A 27,009-nucleotide genomic window follows, 5' to 3' on the forward strand; every position below is an offset into this window, starting at 1 on the left:
GATGCAATCCCCTCCCATCTGGCCGGAGGCCAAGGGGGAAACAGGAGGGGGTGATGGTAGTAGAAAGACAGCGTTTTATCCTCTTGCTCCTTCGGGCCCAATCCGTGGTAATTAGTAATGACCAGTATCTTAGTGGGCTATAGTAGCTGTTACTCTGCTGGTTAAGTGTCTGCTTGTGGCTGCAGGGCTCAGAAAAGCCCTGTGAGGTCACTTTGGTCACGGCCAAGTAAATTATGCCTTACGATGATCAAGTGTTTTGTTATCCCCAGATGGTGAGGTATCGCTTGCATCTATATTACATGGCTGCTTCTTGTTTGTCTTAAATAAATCATCAGGCTGTTCAGTGTCTCTGTGACATCCCTATCCGTGTTTGAGACAAAAATGTGAGATGCACCAGGAGCCATAGCAGGAAAAAAAATGCAACCACATGGGTAAATTAGCTAAGTAAATTGCTTTCTTTTACTGTGCTAATATTGTAGTACTCTTTAATACATGAGATATCTAGTTGGGATAAATTCCATTGCAAGCTCTCCAGAAAAAGATAAATCTTGGTGACAAATTTCATGTTGTACAAAAGCAAGTAATAATAGTGTTAGGAACTGCTCAGCTGATCCTTTTTTAAGTGAAGCAAATAACCTGAAATGAATTTAGGAATAACAATTTTGGAATTGTTTTCTATTTTGAAAACAGAAGACCAGTCTTGTTTTGTAGCATAGTTAGGTATGTGTCTTTGCATTTACTGGCAATAGGAGAAACATGTTTTCATAACACTTAGTCCTGCTTAAACTATATTTCCTCAGTTTTTGGATTAAAACTGATTGCAAAATGTCTGATTCTTTGTTGGATATAGATTGTAATAGCACTTTACTGGGTGGCTTAATGTCCTGATTGTGTCAGGTCATTAATATTTTAGTGTCACTAAGTGCAGCAACTATTCTTGAAATGCCATGCCAGTAAAAGTTAAGAAGAAAAAAAAAAAGGTACCGTTTTAGACAAGTAATCTGAAATCTGCGAGTAAGTTGCACTTTTCATTAACAGTTGTCTGATGTCCTTCTTTGTCTTGTTGGCTCAGAACGTATTACATTTTCTTATTACTCAGCTGATTGCTGGATATAATTGTACTCCAGGTAATAAGATTGTTCTAAGTATAACTACGCATGTCATTCACATTATGAAATATTTAGGAAAAAGGATAAGTTATGTTGACATTTGTAAACTATTAAAATGATAAATTATCCAGAAACTCTAAAGCTGTGTTTAATTAGAACTAACTTCTGGCTGTTAGCTAGACTGTTGTTTAACTGTAATGAATGTGTTCTTGACTAGTGTTTTATAATTAAATTTGTAAGGAGCTGATTTGTACAAATACACAGTGTGCATTTTTGTGTTCTGCAGTGATATTAATTTCATGGTTAATGAAGCTTGCATTCTTAAACTGGTATTTAACAAGGTCTTATCTGTGTGGATTTTGTTGATTAAGTGAAAAATCAGGTCTGCTTTCTCATGCCTGCTGGTAGGAAATGCTTCACATTCTGAAAGATTTCTTGATCACAGCAAAATGTATTCTCTACAAAACTTAGGATGTTAAATCTCACTGGCAGACTGGATATAAGCTTGGAGCTTGCATGAGACTGCCTTTGCAGGTGGCGTGGTATAGGGATGAGGTTTTAGGGTTTAATCAGGAATAATTAAACTTGTTCGCACTGTTGCTCAAGATACCGAAGACCTGTTTTTCTGCCACTGACCCTGAATCACACATTTTATATATGTTTATTGTCATAACCTCTTACATATGTTGTCATATGTAATGAATGTTGAGGATGAAAACGTGGTAAAATGGAATCACAGTTCAGATTCCTCATAGCTCGCATTCATGGTTCGGATTCATAGTTCCGGGTGTAAGTTAGCTCACAGGCATGCTGAGCTACCTTCCAAGGAAGGTACTAAACTTGTTTTTTCTATTGTTCATGATGTTTTTTTCTCTAGATGTTGCTATTTTTTTAATAATCAGCTGTTTTTGTAATTTGAAATGTTTTGACTTTGATCATCATCTGTTACATTTTTGGCTACCCCAGATTCTAAGACCAACCATTCCTCCTCTTGTAGTGATTAATATGTATTGGCTCACCTGAGAGAAGAGGAACACAGTGCTATGTTTCCTTGTTTTATCTGGTCGCAGGGCATTAAATAGGGCTCCGGAGGACTTGGGAAGCAGCTGGCCTGCAAGGTGCTCAGGACATGAAGATTTGTGTCAAGTTTATTTGTATACTTCTGTTTTAGAGATCTCTCCATTGCTGTGCTCCACTGACTCTGTTGAAAGAGATGAACCAATGGAAGTAACTAGAAATTGTTGGTGAGAGGTGAACTAGAGAGAGGAGTTCTTTAAGAGTTTCAAATGTAACAGCAAATTTTCTAGGACTGACATCAGTTTGGTAACCTGTAAAACCTAAGAAATCATTGTCCTGGGCTCGAATGCTCAGAACTTGGCCAAATACTGTTTTATAGGGTTCATCTTAGCAATTTTGGACAGGCTAGCCAGTCACCTTGAATGACAACCTTTGCTTGCTTTTTGTTGTTCCACTCTAGGTATTTTTTTCCATTTGTCAAAAATACAGATTTTTTTTCCCATGGAACAAAAATGACGATAAAATTACAACTATTCATAACTAACAACATATATCCTCTGTCTCTAATAATTTCTGAAGATACTATGCTCTAAAATTTTAATTCCTTTTTAGAAAAATTGCTCTTACTTTCTTACTCATGCTGGAAAAGCTACTATGCAACATCTTCCAGCATACCTTTCTTGTTTTGAGGCGGGTGGTGTGACTAGCAGCCTATGTTAGTTTATATTCATAGGGTTTTAATGCTTTCTTTGCAAGGGATTGTTATGTTAGAAGATGAAATAGTCTAAGGAGCTTTAAAATTAAACAGGGGGAAGAAAAACCCACCCTCCTCCATCTGATCTTAGAAACTCAAGCTTTCTTATGGTAATTGTTTTTAGTGCTGGCATTAGGTTTTGGTGTTGTGAAGGTTTTATGAAACTTACACAAATGTTAAGAAGTATGAAGCTTTATCATTAAAAAGAAGGCTCATGCACGTGGAAATTATTACATGTTTTCATCTTGATTTCAGAAATGTAATTTATGCAGTGAATACCTAGTTGTTAGATATGTTATATCAAAGAAGTCTGCATAACTGGCTGCTGACTCTCCTTTCATGATACTTGATCGTGTGTAAAGAGAGCGTATGAAAGTAGGTTGTATATCTTCTGTTCTTTTTAAAACAGTTGGTGTTATGTGAAATGTGTCTTGCTTGCAATTCAATGCTTTGATAGTTTCAGCAGCCTAGGAAGAATGAATCTGGTAAGCAAAACTAGAATTTAAATGGACTCTAAGCATATAGTGTACATCTACCTTTGGCCTCCTTGATTTAATATATTTGCTGTTTATAATTTTCTACAAATGGAAACACAGTTTTCCTTTTACATTCTTTTTGTGAATATCTGAACTTATATTTTGGGATTGCTTTCTGCTTTCAAAACTGCTACAATTACTGGCTTAATGTTTTAATGAATGATGAGTGAGTTGGAGCTGTGCTTTGGCAGTTCTGTCAGCTCCCAGGAGCTGGTTTAAAACAACTGGCTTGAATGACTTAAAGTTCATTGATATCTGTTGTCATACTAATCACATTAGGAAAGCTTCATGTATTATTGAGTGATTTTGTGAATGCTGTACGTGAAAATGGTGTTGTGAATTGTAAATTGCTGCTTAGTGCACATTAATATGGATTGATTCTGTTTGTTTTGTACTAAATAATTCATGTTTCCCAAATGATTCTTATTTTTAATGGAAAAAAAAAATCCACTTGAATGCAGCAGACTGTATTTTTCAGCTCTCACTACATGTATGTATCACATGGTAGGAATGGGCTGTCTCTTTCTCTAGCAACCTACCTTTCTTTTTTTTTCGTCGTTTTTAATAACACCTGGTTCCGAGTATAAAAGTGTTTGCAAGAGGGCTGTTACAGGCAATTTTAGTACTGGAGGCTTAGATTGCCTCTGCTACAGCTGTCTCATACCCGTTGAGGAAACAATAGCATATGCTTCTGTCTCTGAAAGTGCTGGGAAACTGTGGTTTGTTATGACCTTTCAAACAGAGCACACCTTGACCGAACAGTGCTACGTATGCTAAATGCAAAGATAACAAAAGCCTGTCTCTAAGATCACATCTTGTCTTATAACTTTAATATTTGGATAAATATTTCCTAAGCTACTTGTGCTGTTTATCTTAGAGTTCTTAAAGCAGTTGCTTACAACCCTTTATTTTTAGTATTGCTATAGCGTTGGCATGTCTTCCAGGAAGTAAAGGGCTGAATACTTTTGTTTGCACAGTGCGTATTACATGCATTTTCTGACTTCTAAAGTGCTGCTCTCTCTAGGGAAATAGAAAATAGGTTAGCAATTGAGAGTGAGAACTTGTGTCATTCTTTGCTAAGTTAGTTTAGCTATTTTAAAAGTAAGCTTTACCTTTTAAAAAAAAAAAAAGGAAAACAGCTCAATTACAATGACTATTGATGTGGTATGTCTGGGCTGCATGCTCTACTAAGACACATTTGTTTCCTTTATTGACAGCCAAGTTAATGCTTCTGTCAGAACCACACTATCGTGTGCTACCAGGATGCATGAGATCAGCCTTGGTGAAATTGTCTTAGACTGAGTTGTATGCGACAGGTAATATGACTTATTTGTGTGTCCCCCAGCCAATCTTCACAAGCTGAGCATTTGGGAATTTTTTTTTTTGAGCTTAAAATGTGTACGTGTTAGGAATAAAAAGCTCACCAACCTCAGGTAATGCATTTGCCTGCCCTTCCTGAAGAACCAACATTGTTTTATTCCAAAGCTCAGGTGGGGGGGTGGTGGTGGTAGTGTTTTGGTTTGGGTTTGGGTTTTTTGTTTCTGGTAATGATTTGTCCTCTCCTCCCCTGCACTGTGAAGGGGAGCTTCACTTTGCGATAGCCGTTCCCTTAGCTATCACAAAACCTTTGTAAGGACAAAATTTACAGATAGGCTTTTAGCTGGGTGTGGAAACAGGTGGGAAGTAAATGTTTTTACAGAGGTAACTCCCAGTAACTGTAATTCTCCAGTGTTTATCCAGCAAGCACTGGTGCCCATTTGATAAATTATGTGAAATCCAGTGTTGGCACATCATTTTCCATCTTATGTCATCTGTGTTGAGACAGAAGAGCCCTGGTCATGAGATAGCTGGGCTTGGCTGATGCTCGGCACTAACGTATTTAACTTTGCAGTAAAACAAAGTCCCTTGTTCTCTGCTCTAAGAAGAGTGCCAGTCAGACCTGTTTAACTATCGCAAAGTTTTTGCTGCCTAAAAGCTGTAGCCACAACGTTATTCTAACTGCTGCTGTTGGAACCAAGAGACTGGGATGAGATCTGCAGTTTTGCAGGTACTGCATGGCTGCCTCGACACTGAATCATTAGTCTTACGAGGCCCCTGAATAACTGACTAGCTGGGTCATTAAACTTTATTGTGTCCAGCGTTTCTATAAACTCAGAGAGTGACAGTCTTTAATGGACAAGTTCTTAATTACACACGTATCTCTACAGAACCATGGAGGCCAAGGACACAGTGGAATTAAGAAAAGAGGTTGGGTACTTACATGGCTAATACTGTTTTCTGTCTTACAGAAGTTTGAAAAATCCTTTGTGCAGGGAGGCAAAGCTGGTGAGCTCATGCACTTCATAGTATGTCAGTCTTTAACACTGACTAGAACAAAATTTTTCTTTGAGTGAGTTATTCCATAACTTTCTTCATCATGAAGAAACCATGGTTCCTGGTATCTCTTTCCAATACAGCAATATCACTGGATGTAGCTGGAAATCAGTTGCTCTAGTCCAGTATAATTTCTGCTTTAGTATAATTGGTGTCCGAGAGTGTTGACAAGTGTAGGTCATTAAGCAAAAATATAATGAAGAACTTTGGGGTTCTTATGTAGGATTTCAGGGTATGCTGTATTTGAGCATCTCAGTTGTAGTTAATGGGGCATAGGAAGAGAAGGAAGAATTGCGGTAGGGAAAAAATTGACTTACCAAGAACATAGTGCATTTTCTTTTTTGTCTGGAGAAATGAGCAATAAGCCAAAAACATTGGTTCTTTTGGCCTTTTTTGCAGTCACATTTATTACCTCTCTTTAAACACACACACACCCCGTGTTCCTATTTTTTTTAAACTATGAATATAGGGAGGTGCTGAGCTCCTGACAGTCACAAAAGCTTTTGGCAGTCAAGTGATGTGTGGTTTACTCATTTGTATACCTTTTTGTAAGGGATCGTTTTAGCCCGTTCTCATTAGGCATGTTGCTTCTTGCAAAGTTAATTTAAAAAAAGAAAAATTCTATTTTGGGGAAATCTGTAATTTCTTATTCTCTCTTTGCTGCTACCAAGAAAATAATGGGGGATATAGTGAAACTGCAAGACAAGCCTCTTAAAAGCTTTGCTTTAGAGGGAAAGGGAGGTTAAGTTCAAACGTTTGTAAAAGATCACAGGTAACATAAAATTCACAGATAGTTGTCATTCCGTGGTGGTGTGAATTTTCAGGAATTATTAGTGTGCATGTGCTTATTCATAACAGACATGGTTCCCACTGTTGTAGGAAAAGTGTTGATACTAACAAGCAGAACAGAGTTTTTGACAGTCATCCTAAATAGAATTTTAAAAAATTGAAATCTGGCCTGCATATGTAGTTGGTTTTACAAGTTTTTTACAGGGTTAGAAATTGCAGGATCAAATTTGTGATGCATATGTTCTCTTGATAACCAAATGTTCTGAAAAGAGTTCAGTTGTCTGAGAGTAGCCATATGAAATTCTGCATCTGATTCTGAGTTTGGATGCTAATGCTTGGTTTAACTCTTCAGCTGTTACTCTATACATAGTTAGCAAAACAGCATTCTACTGGAAACTTTAATACTTGTCTTGAATGTTGGAAATGACATGAATTAATGTGAAAGTAACCCTGCAGATCACAACAGTCTTGCACTAAGAGGGCTGTGTTGGAGGATCTGTCTGGTTGCAACACGTGATTCGGGAAGCCCAGCAAAGCCAACCTGCTGGAGGAGATTCAACACACTTGTGATATAACACTGTATGGAAGCTCAAACTGCAGCGGATTTCGCACTGTTAAATTCTGTGCATACATACATACCTGTGTGTGTGGTTTTTAGTTAGACATACTTTGGTCCTTTGGTAATTGGCTCAAATCTTGGAGCTTTTAAGCATCATATCACAGAAAGGTGATTTTTAGACTTACAGACGGATTTTGGTTGGAGGGGACCCCAAATGTCGCCTGCTGGTCGGAGCAGGGCCAGCCAGTGCCCCCTTGCTTGGAGAATCGTCCAGGTGAATTTTCAAGGTCTATGGGACTGAAGTCACTGCACCCTTTCTGGGCAACTTTTTCAGAGTTTAACTGCTCTCATTGGAAATTTTTTACTTCTATCATGCTGGAATTTCCCTGGCTGCAACTTGTGCCTGTTGCCTGTGCGCCTGCGAGAAGGGTCTGATTCTGTCCTCGCTGGAACTGCCCACGCACGTGAGCGGGTTTGCATGTCATGTGCGAATGTGATCTTATCCTCGTTAACCTTTCCTCCTTTTGGTTTTCTTCTTCTGTTTGGCTAGCTCAGCTGTCGCTTTGCTGAGGTCTGATGACAGAAATGTGGAGGAGGTTTATGAAACGAAACATTTTGTCACATGCTTTGCCTTTGACCTATTTTTGAAAAAGTTTTGAGAAGCACTGGAAATACAAGTGAAATTCCCAATTCTCTCCTCAGAAGAGCAGTGTTATTGTAGCACAGCTGCAGAGGACATTGAACATGTTGCATATTCTTTAGCTTATTTTCTTTTTTTTTTTTGAATTTCAAATTAATAAGCTAGAGAAATCTTCTTAGCTCTTTACTGGGATCAGAAAGATTCTTACTGTGAACTTTCAGAATGTGTGTCTAAGAAATGCAATAATACATGATACGTAGAAACATTTCAAATGTTTGAGTTGGGCCAGTTTTGTGCTGCTACAAGAGTAGCTATCTGGAAACTTGGAGTTCTTGAATCCGTGTTGAAGTTGCTTCACATCAGCAAAATATTTCCCGTGGGGCTTCTTGAGGAGGTAAAGGAGGGAGAGAAGGAAAGGCTGAATTCCAAGTACAGATTCAAGTGTTGCTTTTCATATTGACAGTTTGGAGAGGTTTTACTTTATTTCTTGTCTCTGTTCTTATATATGGCCTTATATATGGCCTTTACTCTTCCCTATAAGTCTTCAGTTTTCTGGAATGCTGATTGCAAAACTCCTGTGTTAAAGTAACTGTTAGAAACCCTTCCACAGTACTCTGGCATTAATTATTCCTAGAATTTCAATGAAACGGGAAGACGATTTAATGAACTTGAATTTTGCATTAGTGATACTCTGCCTTATATGCTTATCTATTATCTGTCCATCTGGCAGCTCACATGCTTGTTGGCAGAAGTGCTTTTATTTCCTTTCCTGAAAAATTCTGGCCTTGAATGTATAAACAAGCAGCACTTCTTTCTTCATTTATAATTCAGCATGAAATTCTGAGCATTGTTAGTTAATTAATATTATATATGGTGAATTCTTGCTAGTGCGAGTATAACGCTCTGAATTGAAGCATATGGAGTGGTACCACCTCCCCACAGTGAGAAGTTGGCAGATTGAGATCCATCTGTCAGCTGACACACGCACCAGTGCACGTCTCTGAGTTTACGGTGAGGCAATGCAGACTGCCGAGAGAAACTGTGAGTGGGGCTGAGAGCATCTACAATCATGACATATTTTGGGGCAGGGCGAGTGGAAGAATGGCTTTCCCCTCCCCAACTTGATAGATGCTTAAAAAATGTACAGAATCTTTATTTGAAAATGTGTGCTGGCTTTTGGTTGCAAAATTAATTTATTAATAGCAAACACACTATGGACCCTGAGCTTACCAGTGTGGTTATTTACAGCCTGTTGCTTTTTTGCTCAATTTACTCAATTCCTTCCCCAGCTGTATACAGCCATACAGAAAAGACGCTCCCTTGCTGGGGGAGAAGTTAAATTGCTCTCGTCTTGAACCACTCTGATGTGATTGTATATTGTGCTGGGTAGGCAGCGTAACCCAGATGCTGCACCAGGGGTATGTAGGAAAATACCTGGCAATATCTGCATATGTCAGAAATACCTGAATACCTGATGTTCACAGATATAGAGCTGCCAGAAACTAAGCTGAGAAAACAACACTGTTTCATATGGATCTACTGGGCTTTCAAGTGTACAAGTACATATTCATAAGGCAGCAACTCCTAAAGCATTTAAACAGATTTCATTTGGGGGGGGGTAGAAGTTTGTGGGGTGGTCAGCTATTTAATACATTCCCAAAAATCAGCTATTTAATGCATTCCCGAAAGACATCTGTAGAGGCTTTCAGAGTTAACTCTCCTGTTTAATGTTAACTCAAATGAAATGTTATGTTTTCAGAATTGGCCAGAGAAACACGGACCTTCTGAAATCTTTTTCTCAGCATGGATAAAATTTGAAATGGTGTTAGTTGAGTTGGTTTTGAATATCCTCTTCCAAAATGAATTTTTTGTGAATACTTTAGAGAAAGAAATGAATCCACAGGCTTATACAACTTCTTCATGGTAATAATAGACAAAAGCCTAATCTTGGAATTTCCCTCCCCCCCGCCCCCCCCGAAGTATGTAAATCTTACCAGTTTAATTTCGGTTTTGTCTGCAGAAAAGCATCGTGCACAAACTCCACAGTAAGTTGAAACTTCTGTTTCTTGCATTTATTTTGTGATGCTTTGTGGTTTCCTGTTGTTGTGCAAAAATGACACTAATTAAAGTAATCCATAGCGTGACTGGGGAGGACTTGTCATAAACAGCAAACTGGTTAACTTAGCTGGGTGCTGCTCATTTTTAACAGAAGTTTTATATTTATGGCATGCTGTTCACAGAGAAAACTGCTGGCAAACGTTGCTATTACAACTTTATCTCTGGTGTAAATGTACGGTCTTTTCCTCTTGTCACTTTTTAATATCTAATGGTCATATTATATGGGGGTGAAACACAGTTTCTCTCTCTGCTGTCAGAAGCAGTAACAGGACAGACAGTAAAATGGCAAGTTGTTAGCCTGGTGCTCCCTGCAAATGCTGCCCCTCCACGTTGGAGGTGAATTTTTTAATGTTTTTTTAAGGCATTTGGGTAATTATATTAATGCCGTATTGTATGAGGACAGTTGGCTTTGGGGAAAATTGCCTTACTTGTGAAAAAGTTGATTGGTTCATAAACCAAAATGTTTTCTAAAGCCTTGTGAGCTAGGTAAGGGTAACTTAGATACAGCATCCTATCTGAAACTTAAATTCATTGCTAATACCCGGAGAAACAGATTAAAATACCTATCGATATTTTGCCTGACCTATCCATGCTATGGTTTGTGCCTTTTAAGACAGAATCTCTGCAAGTTGAGGGGGAGGAGGGGAATCAGGGCTTAAAATTTCTTTTTTTCTTTTTTTTTTTTAAGAGAGAATTTCTGAGCCTAAATAGTTGTTTTTCAAGACTTATGTTGAAGGAACTAGCGAGTGACACTGAACCTTGGTCAGAAGGACATAAACCCCATATATAAAACCCGTCCTTAGTGGAAAGGTTTTCCATTACCCTGTTATCTTTGCTCTGTCTTTGGGATATATAAAGAATTAGTATCTTGCCGCTGTAAGAGAAAATAAATCTATGTTATGGAATTAGACCAGGTCCAGCAGAGGCAAGGCTGCTGCGGCTCCCTGCCCCAGGTCCGACCTGTGGCAGGGCTGAGCGTGTGTTCCCAGAAGGGAAAAAGGTTTTCTTGCCCAGAAAGAGTCTAGAAATGGAATTTCCTAAGAAGATAGGACAAATTGCGGATCAGACAGTACAAGTGTCTGGACCAGCTACTGCCTATGTACGAGTGACTGTTTTTATCCCCCTTATCCCTCTATTGTCCCACACTTGTTCCTCCATGAGTCATCTAGATCCTTTCCTTTCCCCGCCTTTGGTTCCCCCCCTAAACAACCCATAGTAAGTCTCACGCAATCCCATATTGTCCCGTACCCTGATGCACTGACCACCTCCCTCCCAAAGGTCTCTGGAGCTGGTTCCCCAGGATGGGTGTCACCCCTGGCCAGTGGGGCCGCGGCTCTCCTGGGACAGCCGACCCTTCCTCCGAGTCTGTAATTTGTGTTCCCCCATCTGCCTTCGGGCTTCTGCTCCTCTGGGCTTGTGGGCGAGGACCTGGGAGGGGCTGGTGGCTCAGGGATGGACCTGGGGGTAGCCGGGCAGGGTGTGATTCGGGCCCCCCTCCTTTGTGGGTGTGCAGAGGAGCTTTCTATCAGCTACCCAAACAATTTGTATTATAAACTGCATCAAGATTGAAATAGTCAAATTTGTCTATTTTTTTTGCTTTTGTATAGTTGGTGTTGATTTTAATAGTGGATTTTTTTAGGTTTTTAATATGTTGACAAGTATCAGCCTTTTTGTGGAGGGATTATCTGACTAAAAAAAAAATCTGTCCTGCTTGCAATTCAGTTTGCCCAAAAAGTCTAATTTGTCATCCATAAAATAAATATACTTTGTCAGAGAATATATTTGTCCTGTTACTAATTCACTTGATTTATTTCTGATATTATAGATTGCCCCTATATTGCGAGAATACTTTCCAATTTGACTTTTGGTCTCCAGTGAGCCACAGAAGCGGCTTTTTCTAATACCTGCTTTACTATCGGAAATTAAATTTTCTGGATGGGCGGTTATAAAAGCTAAGGCCAATGAAATAGTGGTCGGTAATAGATTATTTTTTTCATGTGAGGTATATTGGCAGTCAGACGATGGATCTGTAGAAACTTGAAGGTGATGGAAGGGAGCCAGTTTCTTTAAAAATGTATCCTTAGAGATTGATAAAGTGAAATGCAGTTGTGTAAGATCTAATTTATCCAAGAATGTAATGTTTCTGCAAAATGATTTGCTTTCACTTTTCTATATTTTTGTTGCTTTGGGAGTTGCTGATTGTTGTCTTCAATTACTACTGTTTTTTTTTCTTCTTAGTAAAACGCTTCAGAGAACCAAAGCATGAAAGACGTCCCTGGAAGATATGGTATGTTTCTGCATGTTTTATTCTTAAATTTTCTGTTTCTTGCATGCTTTAGAAATTGAAGGAATGATTGTTTGCATATGATGATTTAAAAAAAAAAAAAAAAAAAAAAAGATGACAAGAAATTGGTGTCTGACAGTGAGGAACAAAATGTTACCAAAATACATGAGTCAATGAAAGAGTTATCTTCTGTGTGTTTCCCTGCTAGTTCTTTCTTACTGAACACTTCCAGGAATCTCTATAAAGATGTGCATTTAGACATAGATGTCTAAGTTGTGCTTCCTCCTGAAGACGGAAACTTACAGTTGCCCTAAGATGCATCTGAACGTCTGCAAACTTACATAAACTCACAAGAAGCTCTCAGCTGGGCTTAAACAAAATTCCATGTTCTGTAGCTATCCTATGTATAAGATAGAAAACAGTGTGGTAAAAGATACAAATACATAAGCCATAAAAGAATACAAGGTATAAGAAGTGTATTTGGTTTTATTACTTTTTAAAAGTTGTTCAATTGTAGCAATGCCAACGTAACCTGTACTAGTTTTGAGACTGGTGTAAATGTTGAACTGTCATGCCAGTTGTGGAAGACTTCAGTGGTTTAAATTCATCTCATACAATGCTCCTTTTCCTAACTAATCCTGACCTTTATTGAAAAAATAAATTAAAAATCTTTGTGTACTCCAATCTACCGCAGCCTGAAATTCTGAGTAGCGTGGTGATAGCCTTTAATTTTTAAGCAAAGAATCGTGTTCTGGGACTTGAGTATTATTATTTATAGTATGGTGTACCGATTAGATAAGTAACTCACTGGCTTCCTGCCTCATCTCCAACACTCTGCTTTCTATGTCGTGCAACGAATGCAAGAGAATAAAGTTTAAGACAAAATGTCAGGGAGGGGAGATTAATTCAGGCATAAGATGTTGTTTGGATCTGTTGGGGTGTTTGGATCTTTTTAGACATGGAAACAACAGGCACAATGAGTGTTGGTCTGTATAAAGACCACAGAATACTTTTGACACGATTCCTATATTTAACATTTAATAAAACATCCATTGGAAGTTTTGTTTTTGTGCAAAGGATGATGATAAAAGAACGGTGAGGGCTGGAGTCAATACTGAATCAGTACCTAAGTGGGTTTTTCGTATTTTCCCTGTGAGTAGCAAACTATTTTCTGTCATCCACTTTGGAGATAATGCTTTCAAGTTTGTTACTCTTCTGCAGTGTTGTCTAAGCTGTTGTACTTTAGATATAACTCAATGAGACCACTTTATGCTTTCAGGTGAAATGTTGGCTTTTTAGCAAAATACTATAGATTAAGGGATCATTAGCCAGCTATTAAATTGTTCACCAACAGGCACATGATTAGGATTTTATTTTTGTCTGTGCCATAAACTTGCTAAAAATGCATAAACATAAAAGAGCTAAAATATCTAGCGAGGCTGGGATACTTATTGTTTACAGGTTATTAAAGACTTAGCTAGGTTTAGTGAGGATTAGCTCTTGGATAATGCATATGATACCAAGAGGATATCCCTAGACTTTAAATTTACAGTGGTAGGGTTTCAAGTTAGTATGATTTGGTTTATTGTTAGCAATATTCAAAAAAAAAAGGGGCAGAATTTAAAATGGAGCATTGTTAAATAAGCTAAATACCATGACACTTTACCATTCTGGTGTTCTCATTTGAAGAAAAAATGAATAATGGAGATGGAATTTTAATTAAAATAAATTTGCAATGTCTGACTGTGTTGTAAACAGTTTTGTGTGTCTTAAAAACTGTTTTTACTCTATACAGGTTTTTAGATACTTCCAAGCAAGCCATAGGGATGTTGTTCATCCACTTTGCAAATGTCTATTTATCAGACCTTACAGAAGAAGACCCTTGTTCACTGTGAGTGTTGAATTTCAGAATAATTGGTCTTTATGGAAGTTCTGCAGTTGAGTTTGATAGTGTACATGGACGATAATGCAAGATATAGCTGAGAAACCAATTTTCATGGTAAAAATCAATCACTTTCAAAAACCTGTGGTTTAAGCTCAGTTAATCAAGGATCAGAGTTCTGCTCTTCTAGTTCATGGCTGGCAGGACCTGGGAAAGCTTTTTCTGGGCTGTATATAGATATTTCACGGTAAACTCTTACTACTTCTCCCTCCCCAGTTAATGATTGAGGACTTGGGATTCACGTTGTAATATGAAGCTGTTTACTGAAGGAGGTGCTAGGGACCAAGGGAAATGAATAAAAAGTTGTGTACACTGACTTCCAACTATACTGTTCACTGCAGCAAGGCTTTAATACAAAGTCAGGTTGCTTTCAGGGGTATTTAGCAAAAATCATTCATGCTTGTATTTTCTTCTAAAACCTACATTAGCTACTGCAGTATTATTTTCATTTTGTTAAAAGCAGGAAATCTTGCTCAGTACCCAGGCAGCTAGCACAAAAATTAATTTTGCAATGTCACGCTTGGAGCAGTGTGACTAAGTAGATAAGCATTTCACCGTAGTATATTAAACCTGAAGATTTTATGACTAAGACCCTGTCAGGCTCTTTACAGGAGCTCCTGGAGCAAATGGTAATTGTTTGGGTTTGTTCCTGATAGAGCTCATGCTCAAAGAAGCTTACACATTCCTGGTAATAGAAGCTGTGAAATTACTTTTAAATGCTTAGTAATTTGCCCTTTAAAACCAATCCAGTTCCTCAATGGCATCTGCTCACTGTTGTCCTTTGGTAAACAAAGGAGCTACACAGCTCAAGGAATATGCTTGAGTTGTGTTGCTTCACAAGCCTGTTTTATTTCCCTTATTCCTCCTCGATTTCTTCTGTGTTCTTACATGCTACAAATGTGCAAGTAAAACACTGCTTTTCTCTTCCCACCACAAAGCGTTTTGGTAGGGAAAATGCATTTATTTTAACACACTAACTGTAAAGTTTAAGTTATAATTATGACAGTTTCAATAATACCAGGCATCATTGTAGGATTTTTCTTGTTTACTGATTTAAGAATTTCCTGAGAGATTTAAAAACTTGCAGGTGCAAATTGCTTTCATTCCATTTTTATATATTAAAATATACATTCAAGTAAGCTAACCAAAGCATGTCTAAAGTTGTCAGTGTTTAAAGCTCAATAGTTTATTACAGTATTTGAAAATTAAAAATAACTTTGTGCTGTGTGCTGTTTTCAAAATAAAAGGTTTGCTAACACATGCGTTCTCTTCTACATGTTTTAATATAGTCTACATAACATTATTTTCAAATTCCACTTTTCCCGTAAGTGTAACGTGACACAAAACAAGTAAGAGGATGAGGTAGAGAACTGTTATTCACTGTTCCCAGGATAAAAAAATTACAATGTGGAACTGTATAATTTCTCAGACAAGGGTGCAGGTCTTCTTTGTAAGCAGAAAAAAATAGCATGTTGTATCAACCAAAGCCACTTGTCCTTTCTTAGGAAAAATATATCTTAAGTGTGCAAGTGGGTCAAAATTTGTGAGTAAAAGCAACGTTTCTGTCTGTGACTTCAAATAATAATAATTTTACTCAGCAAATTCAAACATGGATAGTTTGCTGTTTCCTGTTTTGTAGTTTGTGGGTTATTTTCAGAACAAAACCAGAAAATGTAGTTTCAGAAAACGTTGTGGTTCAAAGCTTGGAAAGAACTACAATTGGAAGTTGCCATTAATTAACTCTATCCTAGCTGAAACCAGGACAGGAATGTAGTGCTGTAATTCAGCTGGCTGTGTGATAATATCAAAGCTGATAAAACATCTGTTAAAACACCTTGGCAGATGGGTTGTTGTTTGAAGAACTTTAAATAGAAAGAGCGAAACAGCACTCTTCTGTAGTGCGGGGTACTCAGCTGGCTGTATGCGGTACACGGGGAAGTTTGTGTGAACCCCAGCCTTTCACTCGCTGAACTCTCAGCCAAATGCATTTATCTGACAGTGGCAGCAACTTGTTTTGTTGTTTGTGCCGGAGCACCGGTTACATGTGAGCAGGGTTAATGCAGTGCATCACAGAATGAGCATGTTGCCTACACGTAGTGAGCCTGATGTGCTTGGGAATATCAAGCATACTTGGCCCGCGCTGTGAGCTGTAATGTGGTGTGAAATAGGTGTTGGCACATCCCTACTCCCTGCTCCTGATGGCTGCCTTCCTGCTGTAGACTTACAGCAGCCCCTTGTGGCCTTAAAATGACTTGTGTAGACTTGTAATTGCTGAGTTTCCTCTGGCAGGCACTAAACCGTGATTTTAATGTTTGTCTAATACGAAGTTCATTAAAACTCTGATTTGACACACAACTACTAGAAAATAACTATTTTCTAGGAAGTTTATGGGTAAGTCTTGGCTGAAGCAAGGCATGTCCACTTCAGTTTTATTTTTGAACTGCTCTTGAATGGGATTTTGAGAGTCAAAACAGCTCCTCCTTTACTGTTTTGAATGCATGTATTCTGTCTTTGCTTTCCACTTTCTGATAACTATTTTGTCCACATGGATTTGTCTCCACAGCCAGCAGAAGTCCACAGGTCTCTGATTTGCTATTTTTATCCCTGCAGATAAGTTCCTATAGACTCTAGAGTTTACCTTAAGTATTTGGAATTACCAAATAAGAATCTCAGTAACAGGGATTTACTATGTGTCTTACAGCTGGCTCTTTCTCAGCGGCTGTTTGTTCAGCTAAAATCAGTGATAGTAAATAAACCAAACTGACTTAGAAAATGCTCTGAATTTCAGCTGCATCGTTTAATGAACCTAAGAATTAATTTGAAACCCGTGGTAATTTCTAGTTTCTTGAAGCATAGGTAAGATCCCAGAAGCTCTTCTTGAAACACGAAAATTAGTAGTGTGGCAGTTGTGTGTCCATTGAGGGGTGGTGTGGTTTGGTGTTTCTTTTTTTTCTGGAAAGGCTTGTTCCTGATTATTTCAAATGTTTATTGGACAAGAACTGAAGTGCAAGAAAGTAAATCACTTTTCTTCCTAACGCTAAGTAAGTTGAAATTTGGCCTAGATAGTAACTGTACTCTCTAGGCATAGTATTGCACTGCTCATTGCTCCGTGTTGAGGCTAGGCAAGAAAAACTGCCTAGTTGTGGTGTCTTTCCCCCTCAGAATGAAAGAGTTTTGGATTGAATTTTTTATCTTCCAATTCCTTGAGGTGTTTTTAAGATAACTTCTCTTTTTATTCCTTTTCCTTTTATTCCTTTGGTTTTATTCAAATATACATTTTCTATGCAAAATGAACTGAGCAATGGTAAAACGGAAATCTGGTTTAATTTAAAGGAGTAAAATGAATATTGGAGTTCATATGGAGTATGCACATGCATGCACCAGAGTTCACAAAAGTAGAAGTTGGAGCTTAACGTTAAGGACAGAAACAAAATACTGAGGCTTTTCTAAAACTATTTAAATTTTAGGCTAACAATGTAATTACGGAAGTCAGTAAATGATTATTCTCAATACTCTAGCTTCTCAACATATATACAGATCTTTTATCAATTGTGGTGTTAAAATACACTGAACTTGTAGAAAATGGACCCTTGCTCCTTGTTTTCTTTTACGTTTTTTCTTTCAGGTACCTTATCAACTTCTTGTTAGATGCCACATTAGGAATGCTGTTAATCTACATAGGTATACGTGCAGTCAGCAGCATTGTGGAATGGCAGCAGTGGGAGTCCCTTCGCTTTGGTGAATATGGTAAATGTTTCTCTTCTTGCACTGAAATGATTTTCAGGATGGAATCTCAGTTAACTCATCTTAAAATCATTATGCAGTGATTATAGTGGTGATTTTAATATTTCACTTGTCACAAGGGTTCTTTTAAGTTCTGTATCTTGGCATGCAGCTTCTGTGTTAGAAAGCTCAACAAGTCTCTAAGCATTTAGTGAGTTCGGAACAACTGCTTGAATACTTATTTTTTTAGGAGTGATTGAACAAATTTCAATATTGGCTAATCTCATGGAAAAAATAACAGCATGATAAATTTACTCTGAAACACTTTTAAATAAATGATAGCTGGAAGGTCATTTCCTATTAAAGCTTTCACTGAACCACATGCCATTGTCTGAAGATACAGGCTAAGAGTTCTGGCAGCCCTCTTTGAAGTAAAGCACCACATACCTTCAGTGAAGAGAATGGCAAAATGGCCTGGGCTCGTCCTCAAGTAATGATCACTTGAACTCCTGCACATAGGGCTCGTATCATTGGTGAAAAATGCATGTGTCTTTCGTACAGGCTAAGGGATAGACTAGTGAAATCACTTTCACATGAAGTTGTGGGGTTTATCTTCCATTATGTTAGCCACAGAAGTCCACTGATCTGCAGAAATTGTGGATTTGCAGATGCAGTTCAGTATCACACATACTCATCATCAACATTTAATTCTGTTCAACCTGTTACTTTCAGATTGCTTGGTCTGGCTGGTTGGGAATGGAAGTTCTGCACAGATGCTAAAAATTACATTTGAAGCTCCTTGAGATGGGAATAGGGGGAGAGGTTGATTTATAAGAGAGCTATGGCTCTTCATCAGAGAGAAAAACAAACAAAAAAACCCTATAGTTTGGGAAAAAAAAACCTAAAATGATGTTTGCCTAACGAAGTAAAAGCTTTCATAGCAGTTTCATAATTATCATTGCTAGGTTTTTTGGTTTTGTAAGTTTCTTTGTTTTTAATGATCCTAAGTGGCTGACAGAATTATGGATAAATAAATAAAGGCCTTACCAAGTTGAAGTACTTTAAAAGCTTGGGACGTTTACAATTAAATCAAATAGCATTAATTGCTCTTTGCTTTAATGTTAGAGTTTTAAAATAGAGATGATGACAAGCATCTATCTTAGGAGAAATAACTGCTTATACCATTAGGGCACCATTAGGGCATTTTTTGTTAGATTTATGTAGATTTAATGTGTATCTTTTAGGCTACAGTTTATGACCATTTAAGCTGTTTAAATCAGCACTGCTACAACCCTGTTTATCTGCTTTTTTTCCCATGTGCTAGAGCCCAATATTTCCATTCTTCTCCTTGAACTGGTGCACATCTGACTTCAGGGAACTGATTCAGAGAGCTAAACCATCAGAAAATTCACCATATGTAGAAAAATAAATAGTTCCTCCAGATCAGTCCCCAGACTTGAGTCTCTGAGGGATTAAGTAAGCACCAATGTCCAGGGAAGGGAAAAGGGCAAGGAAAGAGCTGAGACATTGCTGAGCTACGCCTTCTGACTGAGCTTTGAGACTTACTGCCCAAAGTCCCTTTTTCTGATTGTTGATTTGGCTTGAAGCCATTTAAAGATGTTTGAACAGCTTTCAGCGCATATAAAATTGGCTTTCCACTCAGAGCAAAAGACTTGGTATATCTATTGCAGTTTTAGATAGGTACTTGTAATCATGTCAAATACTAGATTTTATTTGTTCCTAATAGCATTCTGGTTTTTCTTGCATAATCTGTTCTCTCTCATTTTAATGTGCTTTTAACAATAAGCAGTCTGTGTGGATGGGAAGTATGTATTTACTCTCCTGAAATTTGTCTGTATCTCTTACTGACTTCCAAAATGAACATGTTTTTATTTTATTTAGTTATGAGGCATCTGTGACTGCAGTAACTAAGCTCTTAAAACCAACAGATGAACTTGTTCCTTGCGTTCTGCTGTAGAGGTGGTCTGCGACTGATCCATTATTGTCATTTTGAGCTAGGAGGTCTGAAATGCCTAAACTTGTTTATCAAATATTTCTTCTCTGTGTGTGTATAAGCGATGTATGAAATTATATAATTCCTCTTTACTTAGTTGCTCTTTCCAATATCAGATCATTTTATTAGTGACTAACGTTCTTTTCTCTATCTTCAGTAATGCGCTGTCTTGACCTCAGTGTGTTGTTTTTTTAATCAAGCTATCGTAAGGACTATTAAAAAGCATATTGTAAATCTGTGTTTCCATTAATCATGTGGGAAAGGCTTCTGGTATAAAGAGAACTAGATAGCAGATGGAAAGTTATTAGTAATGGCTGTGCAGTAAGGTTAGATCCTGTGTAAGAAATCTGTCTAAAAAGGACAAGTTGCATTGGATTGTTTGCTGCCCTCTTCTGTTAAGTACTGCTGTTGTTTCTGAAGTGAAAACTCTCATATTACCATTGTATTTAACATTTTTCACTTTGGCACAAAGAAAACTCCTGTCTTATTTTTCGTAAGATTCTTTAAAATAATTAAATTAAGTAGGGTAGAAGAGGGGACTAAAATGCAGTCCTGTGGGGTCACAGGTGTGCTTACACTTAGTATTTTGAAGATAAATATGGATATTTAGCATACATGGGTGCTGAGGTGCCTGCTCATTGACAGGTATCGGAGACTTTTGGCATTTTATCTGTAGTAGTAAAGTCAAGCGCTCAGCCTGGAGATCAGCGTGATTTCAGTTTGTTTGCAGGTGTGGGAAAACAAACAAGAGCTCCCCCGCCCCCAAATCAAGTCTCTTCTTGTGATTGAACGATGTTGTTTGTGTTTCTAGAGCCTAAATAGTCATTTGTCTCAAGTTAATTCTCACTGTGAGCTCATTTCCCTTCTTAGCTCTATTACTTGATCCCTGGTGATTCACTACTTGAAGCTGTCACAAAAATAGCTGTGTCCTGCTGGTTTTAAAAGCCTCTTCTTTATATGGAGGATAGTTTTTAAGCATAAGAAGTGCCTCCAGGAAGGAATGGATACCAAAATATCAGCATTCATAAATGGTTGCTATTTGTACAGCAAAGTAGCACTGCATGCTGATTTACAAACAAAGTAGCATGATGCTCCCTCAAGGGCTTTTTTATGTCAGAATTTTAAAGTTTATTAGATTTGTCTTCATATTTCCAGTTTTGTATTTTCAGATTCATTACCTCAGCAGCTGGATTTTAATAAAGTGCAGAATCAGTTAATATATTTGAGTATGTAAAGAGGAGAAAAGCAGTTATGATCTGTACTGAAAAGAATGTTCCCTGCGTTCTCCTTCCCTTCTTGTCTTAGGCTACTTTAGCTGCTGCGAGTAGAAAACAGGTGACTAAATCCCTCTTGGTGACAATGAACTCTACTGGCAACTAAATCATGCTGTGGTCTCTTTGCTTGTTTTTGCTTCTCGGATGGCAAAGCTTAAAAATTGTATTTGATATATCTTTTCCCTCTAGGTCTTTGTTTGCAACTTGCAGAGCAACTTACTTACAGCCGTATAGGGTAGATAGCACTTACTTTAAAACTTTTTAAAAATTATTTTGGAGTAGTTCTGTGAGTTGGCATTTTCTTAAGAAAATTTCTTAGGATTTGAAGAACAGAGAGAAGTTACAGGATAGAGGAATCACGGGTATTTTGTTCAAGAGCTGTCTGTAAATGTGCTTCTACAAAGTGGCTGATGAAAGTAGTATACGCTAGCATAGACTAGTTTTTCATGGCCCAGCATTTTCAAAAAATGCGGCTACAGTTGTCACTGCTGAGGATTCAACATTTTTCAGATTCAGTCTTAATGCACTTTTCTTGCAGTTACAAGATTTCTACTGATTTGCTAGTTTATTTTAGACATGTAATTTATACATGACAGGTATAAAATCAGAATTCAAGAGAGACTGTCAGAGACTTTAGAAATTAAATTAGAGCTTTATGGCTTCAACATTAACTTTAAAGTTCTAATTTGAATCTTTGAATATACAAATGTCCCAAATATTCTTAGGAACACCTGCTGGATGTGGTGATGTTGTTAACTTCTACTCTTTCCTTTGAATTGGATAGTTCATAAAATCCTAGAAAAAATTTGGTTGGAAAGGATCTCCAAAGGTGACATAATCCAGCATCTTGCTTAAAGCAGGGTTAACTTCAAAGCTAAAGCGGGTTATTCAGGGCATGGTCCAGACCAGTTTTTAATTTATCCGTGGTTTGAGATTTAAGAACCCCTCTGAACAACCTACTCCAGTGCTTAACCACTCTCATTGTGAAAACTTTTTTCCTTCATGTCAGAATTTTATGTCTGCTCATCCTGTCTATATCTCCCCAACTTTTCTACAAGGATGCTATTGGGAGACTATCAAAAGACTTGGTAAATTCCTGTTCTCCCCGCTTGTAATTAGAGCTGAGAGATAATTTTGTAGATGCAGTAGGGCACACAAAAATCCTCAAGTAGAATTTAATATACACAACTTCTAATTTCAGTCATGTATCAAAAAAAACCCCCCTAAAACTAGCACCCCTCCCCGCAAAAACATCATGGAACAAAACATTCATTGGTGATAGTGCACAACACTCTTAGTACAAAGTTTCACAATTTTTGGACATACAAAATCTCATGTGACAGGGTTGGAATAGATGCAAAATTGCTATAGCTGTCTTTGCTTTTAGGAATTAAATACAGATTGGAAAAGAGCTTAGAACAAACTGGTAAAGTTTCAATGGTAGGTCTGTAGCTAAAGCTAGATTTTTTTTTTTCATATTTGCTAGTTAATGAAGAAAACTAGAGAAGGCTAATAAAAATGTGGAGTATAGAAATTAGTTGCTAAAATTTAATTCTCAAATTTAATTCAGGCCTTGTATCTTCAGAAGAATCACGGTTGCTCAACTTTGAATTACTAGTGTTTCCCTTTCAAATTTTCTAACTTTTTCTTTTTATGACAGAAGCTATAAACTGCAGTATATAATTGTAAAACTTGAGCATTTTAACCATTTTCGTCTTCGACTATTGAGTGTTGATCCCTAGCTCTTCCTGTACAACTCATTTAGGAAGTTTTCTTTGTTTTGGACTCCAGTCTATTTATCGATTTCTCTTCATAGCATTTAAGCAGCAAACAGTAAGTGTCAAGACTATTACCAAGTATTAATACTGAAAGCCTTTCAGAAATGTTCCAGAAAAGGAAGTAGCAACTATCCATCATGCATTACAAATACATAAAGGCATCTGAATTTCCATTGCCCATTATTCATACCCAGGCTAAAAGTTTTAAGCTGTCTCTGAAGATGTTGCAGAAGACTATCGTGAAGACTGAAGAGCTAACACTCCCCTCCAGAGCTGCTTTTTGGTTTCCAGTGAAGTGCCGCTTTAAGCTCACCTGTAAAGCTTGTTAGGCATACCAGTCCTCTTTTTCGTCTTTTTTTTTCTTTTTTTTTTTTCCCCCCTCTCCTTGCTTTCATAGATTATAATAGTCTACATAAGTTTTCGTGTTCAAATATTTGTGGTCTTCATTCTGTCCTGGCAGATAACTTAATGCACTCAGGTTTTCACTCTGCCACAATGGGGTGCAGCAAGATTTCAAACCCTTTCAGACTGAAACTAAAATGTGGTCTTAATTCTTTTGTTCAATTAAATTTTTCATAGCAGCTCTTGCACCTGTTGCTTCAACTAGGATTGGTTAGTTACGGTAACTAACTTTGTAGAGAGGAAAAATATGTTTAAGGTAGCGTAGGGAGAATGGCAGAAATCATCACATTTCTACTTAGATTGAAGGGAAAGATGTTTTTCCCCAGCTATGTTTCCCTTAAGTTTTCCCTTTTAAGAAACTTAATACCTCATGATAGAAGGTCAAAAATAACAATTTGATGAGAAACAAATGTAATGCAACTCTATCTGTCTTGCTTTCATCAAATTATGTAAAACAGTGAGCATATAACCAGGTACTGCTGAATCGGATAAAGTCCTGTTATATTCAGTCTCTAACTGATACTTTCTGAAAGCTGGGGTGAAGCTGAGGGAGGGGAGGGAGCAGCACTAAGGAAATTGGAGAAGGCACTTTAAGAGGATATAGCTGCTCCGCCTCTTCTAATACTGCTTTTCTAAGATGTTTACTGTGAAGTACAATCAACCCTATGCATATATTGAACCTTTCTTCTTTCTTGCAGGTGACCCAGTGCAGTGCAGTGCTTGGGTGGGCCAATGTGCTCTGTACATAATGATCATGACATTTGAGAAAACCATCATCATTATAGTGCTTCTTATACCTCAGTGGAAAGAGGTTCGTATTTTTACAGCATTTTACAGACAAATGAATTTCAGGTGGAAGCTGTAAAGCAATAGACTTCTAATAGTGTTTATTGGTTTGGCTCAAGTATCATAACTGCGTACAGTCAACGCCACTTAACTCTGTGGTAGTGGTATGTTCTTTTAGTTTGATTAGGATATTGTTAATTAGGCTTTCTGGCATCCATTGCCAGGAATATCCTATCATATTTTGGAGGGTTTTTTTTGTATAATGCCATATATAAAATTTTATTCTATGTCCTTGTCTGAGTGCTCTTGAAGCTACTAAGTGGCTCTTCCTTTTCTTAATTCTTTGACCCATACTTAAAGCTATTTTTTATTGCTTCTTCTATTATTTTAAAGAATTTTCTTTGCCTGACCTTGTTGATAGATCTAAACTGTAGAATTTTAGTAATTTGCAATGGATTAGTAAAGCCATTGCTGATGACTGGACAAATATTTATTTTGATAGAATCTGTGCAACGTAATATTCAAAGTGATGGTGCATGGTGTTATAGCCCATTAAAACCAGTTAGTCCCTATTTTATGCTCTGGACTACTTTGGGAACTCTGTCTTCTCCTTGCTGTGTATTTTGTGAAATGCTGGTCTGTTTAAATTTCCTAAAGATGGAACTTAAAACTGGGGAGTATGGAGCTCCAAAATGTTCAAGATGATTCTAACCCAGCTCTTCAGAATTCTGTAAACAAAAATGACAGAGATAAGTTTCTTGCCAGCCCCGCTTACTTATCTGTGGTAATTTATAAGCTGTCCTAAGTACTTTCCTTTTCTATGAAGCTGTCCTTTTTTGGTTCGTATGAATTATTTCTGTAGTATTAGCTAGTACACGAACAGTTGCACTTACTAATCCAGTTATGTGCACATGCTGCCGTGATCTGAACTTAATCCTTTTCTTTTCACAGGTAGCTTTATTGAATCCTATAGAGAACCCCCAGTTGGAGCTGGCTATCGTCATGCTGATAGTTCCCTTCTTTGTTAATGTTAGTACAACTTGCACGCTTCTGTGGGATATTTACTTGGATGTCTTTCTGCCATGTGTTAATTAATTAATGTTAGTCCTTAAAGCACAGTGTACCTTGGCGCTTAAGTTAATTTTTAAAGGGGAAAGGTGTTACAGAATGGATAAAATGTCTGGATATGTAGATTTTACAAAGCTGAAATCCATATTGAGCTAAGTAACGAGGCTCAGGAGAGGTGCAGAAATGCCTCATAGACCTCTTTGGGCTGATGACTTCAGTAGATTGAATGTAATACTGAAATACTGACATTGAGGTTATAAAGTTACAATGAAATTTGCTTTAGGAAACAGTTGGTCTAAGGATAGCTGTACTGTGAAGTATCCTGTGGCTGACCATAGCTAATAGTGACTGGCCTGTGATGGAGCAGAGAAGGGCAAGTGTGCGATCATCCTTCCCAAAGTATACTCTTCCATTATCTGGGATTTAGGGATGAGACCCAGAGATGGTGGGTGTCCTTGCATTTAATAACTGCTGTTAATTTTTTTTTTCTTTCATTAATTTGTTCAAGCATGGATTTTATCCTTTGAGAAACAAAAGTTTGTTGCACTAAAATGTCTGCCTAAACCGTTCACATTTCTACATGAAGAGTTAATATATGATCACTCTGCATAGCAGCTACTTTTCTTATTTTCTTCTCTTCTACAAAGGAATAAAGTAGCTATGTTCTAGAGCATTCATGCAATGTGGAATAAGCCATGTGACTGTATGCCTATACAAGATTTTACCTGTTTGGCCAATTCAGAATTATTGTCAAGTTTTCCTAATTCTGTCCAAATACTGACGAAATGAACATATGCTACTCTGAGGAAAACTGAGCTGTCACTTCCCCCTTCTCTTTAACAGGCATTAATGTTCTGGGTAGTAGATAATTTTCTTATGAAGAAAGGGAAGACAAAAGCTAAACTTGAAGAAAAGGAAGCAGGACAAGATTCAAGAAATGGAAGTAAAGTCCGATACAGGAGAGCAGCATCACATGAAGAGTCAGAGTCAGAAGTATGTAGAGTTAATTATTGCAATTAATGTAATATCAATCCAGTTCATCACTCATGCCATTGATTTAATTGTTACACTGTCAACTTAGTTTTGATTTTCTTTGCATGTACCTCTAACAGTAGTTCCTAGCATATGCAGTTGAAAACCAGTTAAGAAGAATGACATTGTTGCACCACTCATGGTAGTTAATTTTCTTCTAGATGGGCAGGAAGACATAATAATATATTTAAATATCACAGGTGAACTGTGTTACAAATGCATCTAAAAAAACCCACAGAGAATACAAAACTAACAGACAATTCTAATTCGAAGAGAGGTTAATAGCTTGAAGTGAGAGGAAGCTGGTGGAGGCAAGTGGCTTGATTTTGGAGAAGTATTTACATCCTTGCCTTAGCATAATTTTATTCTGAATTACATTAAGTGGGTAGTTTTCAGTTCATCTGAAGGATGGGTGGTATCTTTGAAGGTAAGTTGTTTTAGCTTTAGTTGGTTAATGTAACTTTCCTGCGTTACAGACAGTACTATTTATATTGGGTTTTCTGTAATAAAATGACTGCCATATTAACAGTGTGGATAGAGAGCTTATGTATTCTCTCGCATTTTAGCAGCAAGCTGCCCCCACTGTTCTGGAGGTGCTGGAATCACTTCTTTGGGTTTAGAGTCAGTGATTATAGTAGAGATTAATACGCATGCATCCTTCTTTGAAATTTACTGGAGGTTCCAGATAGGATGTGTGATGTTGTTTGATAGTACCGGCAGTAAATCCAAATTATGTTCTGTAAGCTCTTTCTTGAGCAAATAATAAGGTGCTTTGCAAGCATAAAAAAAGTAAAAGGTTAGAAGTAGAATG

General features: G+C 37.5%; 1 protein-coding gene across 1 annotated transcript in view; it reads left to right on the forward strand.

The window, feature by feature from the left end:
- Positions 1–12,133: 12,133 nt before the first annotated feature.
- LOC104079814 (transmembrane protein 110) overlaps positions 12,134–27,009 on the forward strand; it is a gene marked incomplete at its 5' end in the record, with an annotated part of 15,027 nt that continues 151 nt past the window's right edge. Inside the window, 6 exons of the mRNA XM_009581974.1 lie at positions 12,134–12,182; positions 13,975–14,070; positions 17,747–17,868; positions 24,011–24,123; positions 25,050–25,127; positions 26,010–26,159. Of these exons, the coding sequence (XP_009580269.1) occupies positions 12,134–12,182; positions 13,975–14,070; positions 17,747–17,868; positions 24,011–24,123; positions 25,050–25,127; positions 26,010–26,159 (608 nt within the window). The remainder of the gene's footprint in view (positions 12,183–13,974; positions 14,071–17,746; positions 17,869–24,010; positions 24,124–25,049; positions 25,128–26,009; positions 26,160–27,009) is intronic.

Source organism: Fulmarus glacialis, unplaced genomic scaffold (assembly GCF_000690835.1).
Source record: "Fulmarus glacialis isolate BGI_N327 unplaced genomic scaffold, ASM69083v1 scaffold5710, whole genome shotgun sequence".
Taxonomy (NCBI): Eukaryota; Metazoa; Chordata; class Aves; order Procellariiformes; family Procellariidae; genus Fulmarus; species Fulmarus glacialis.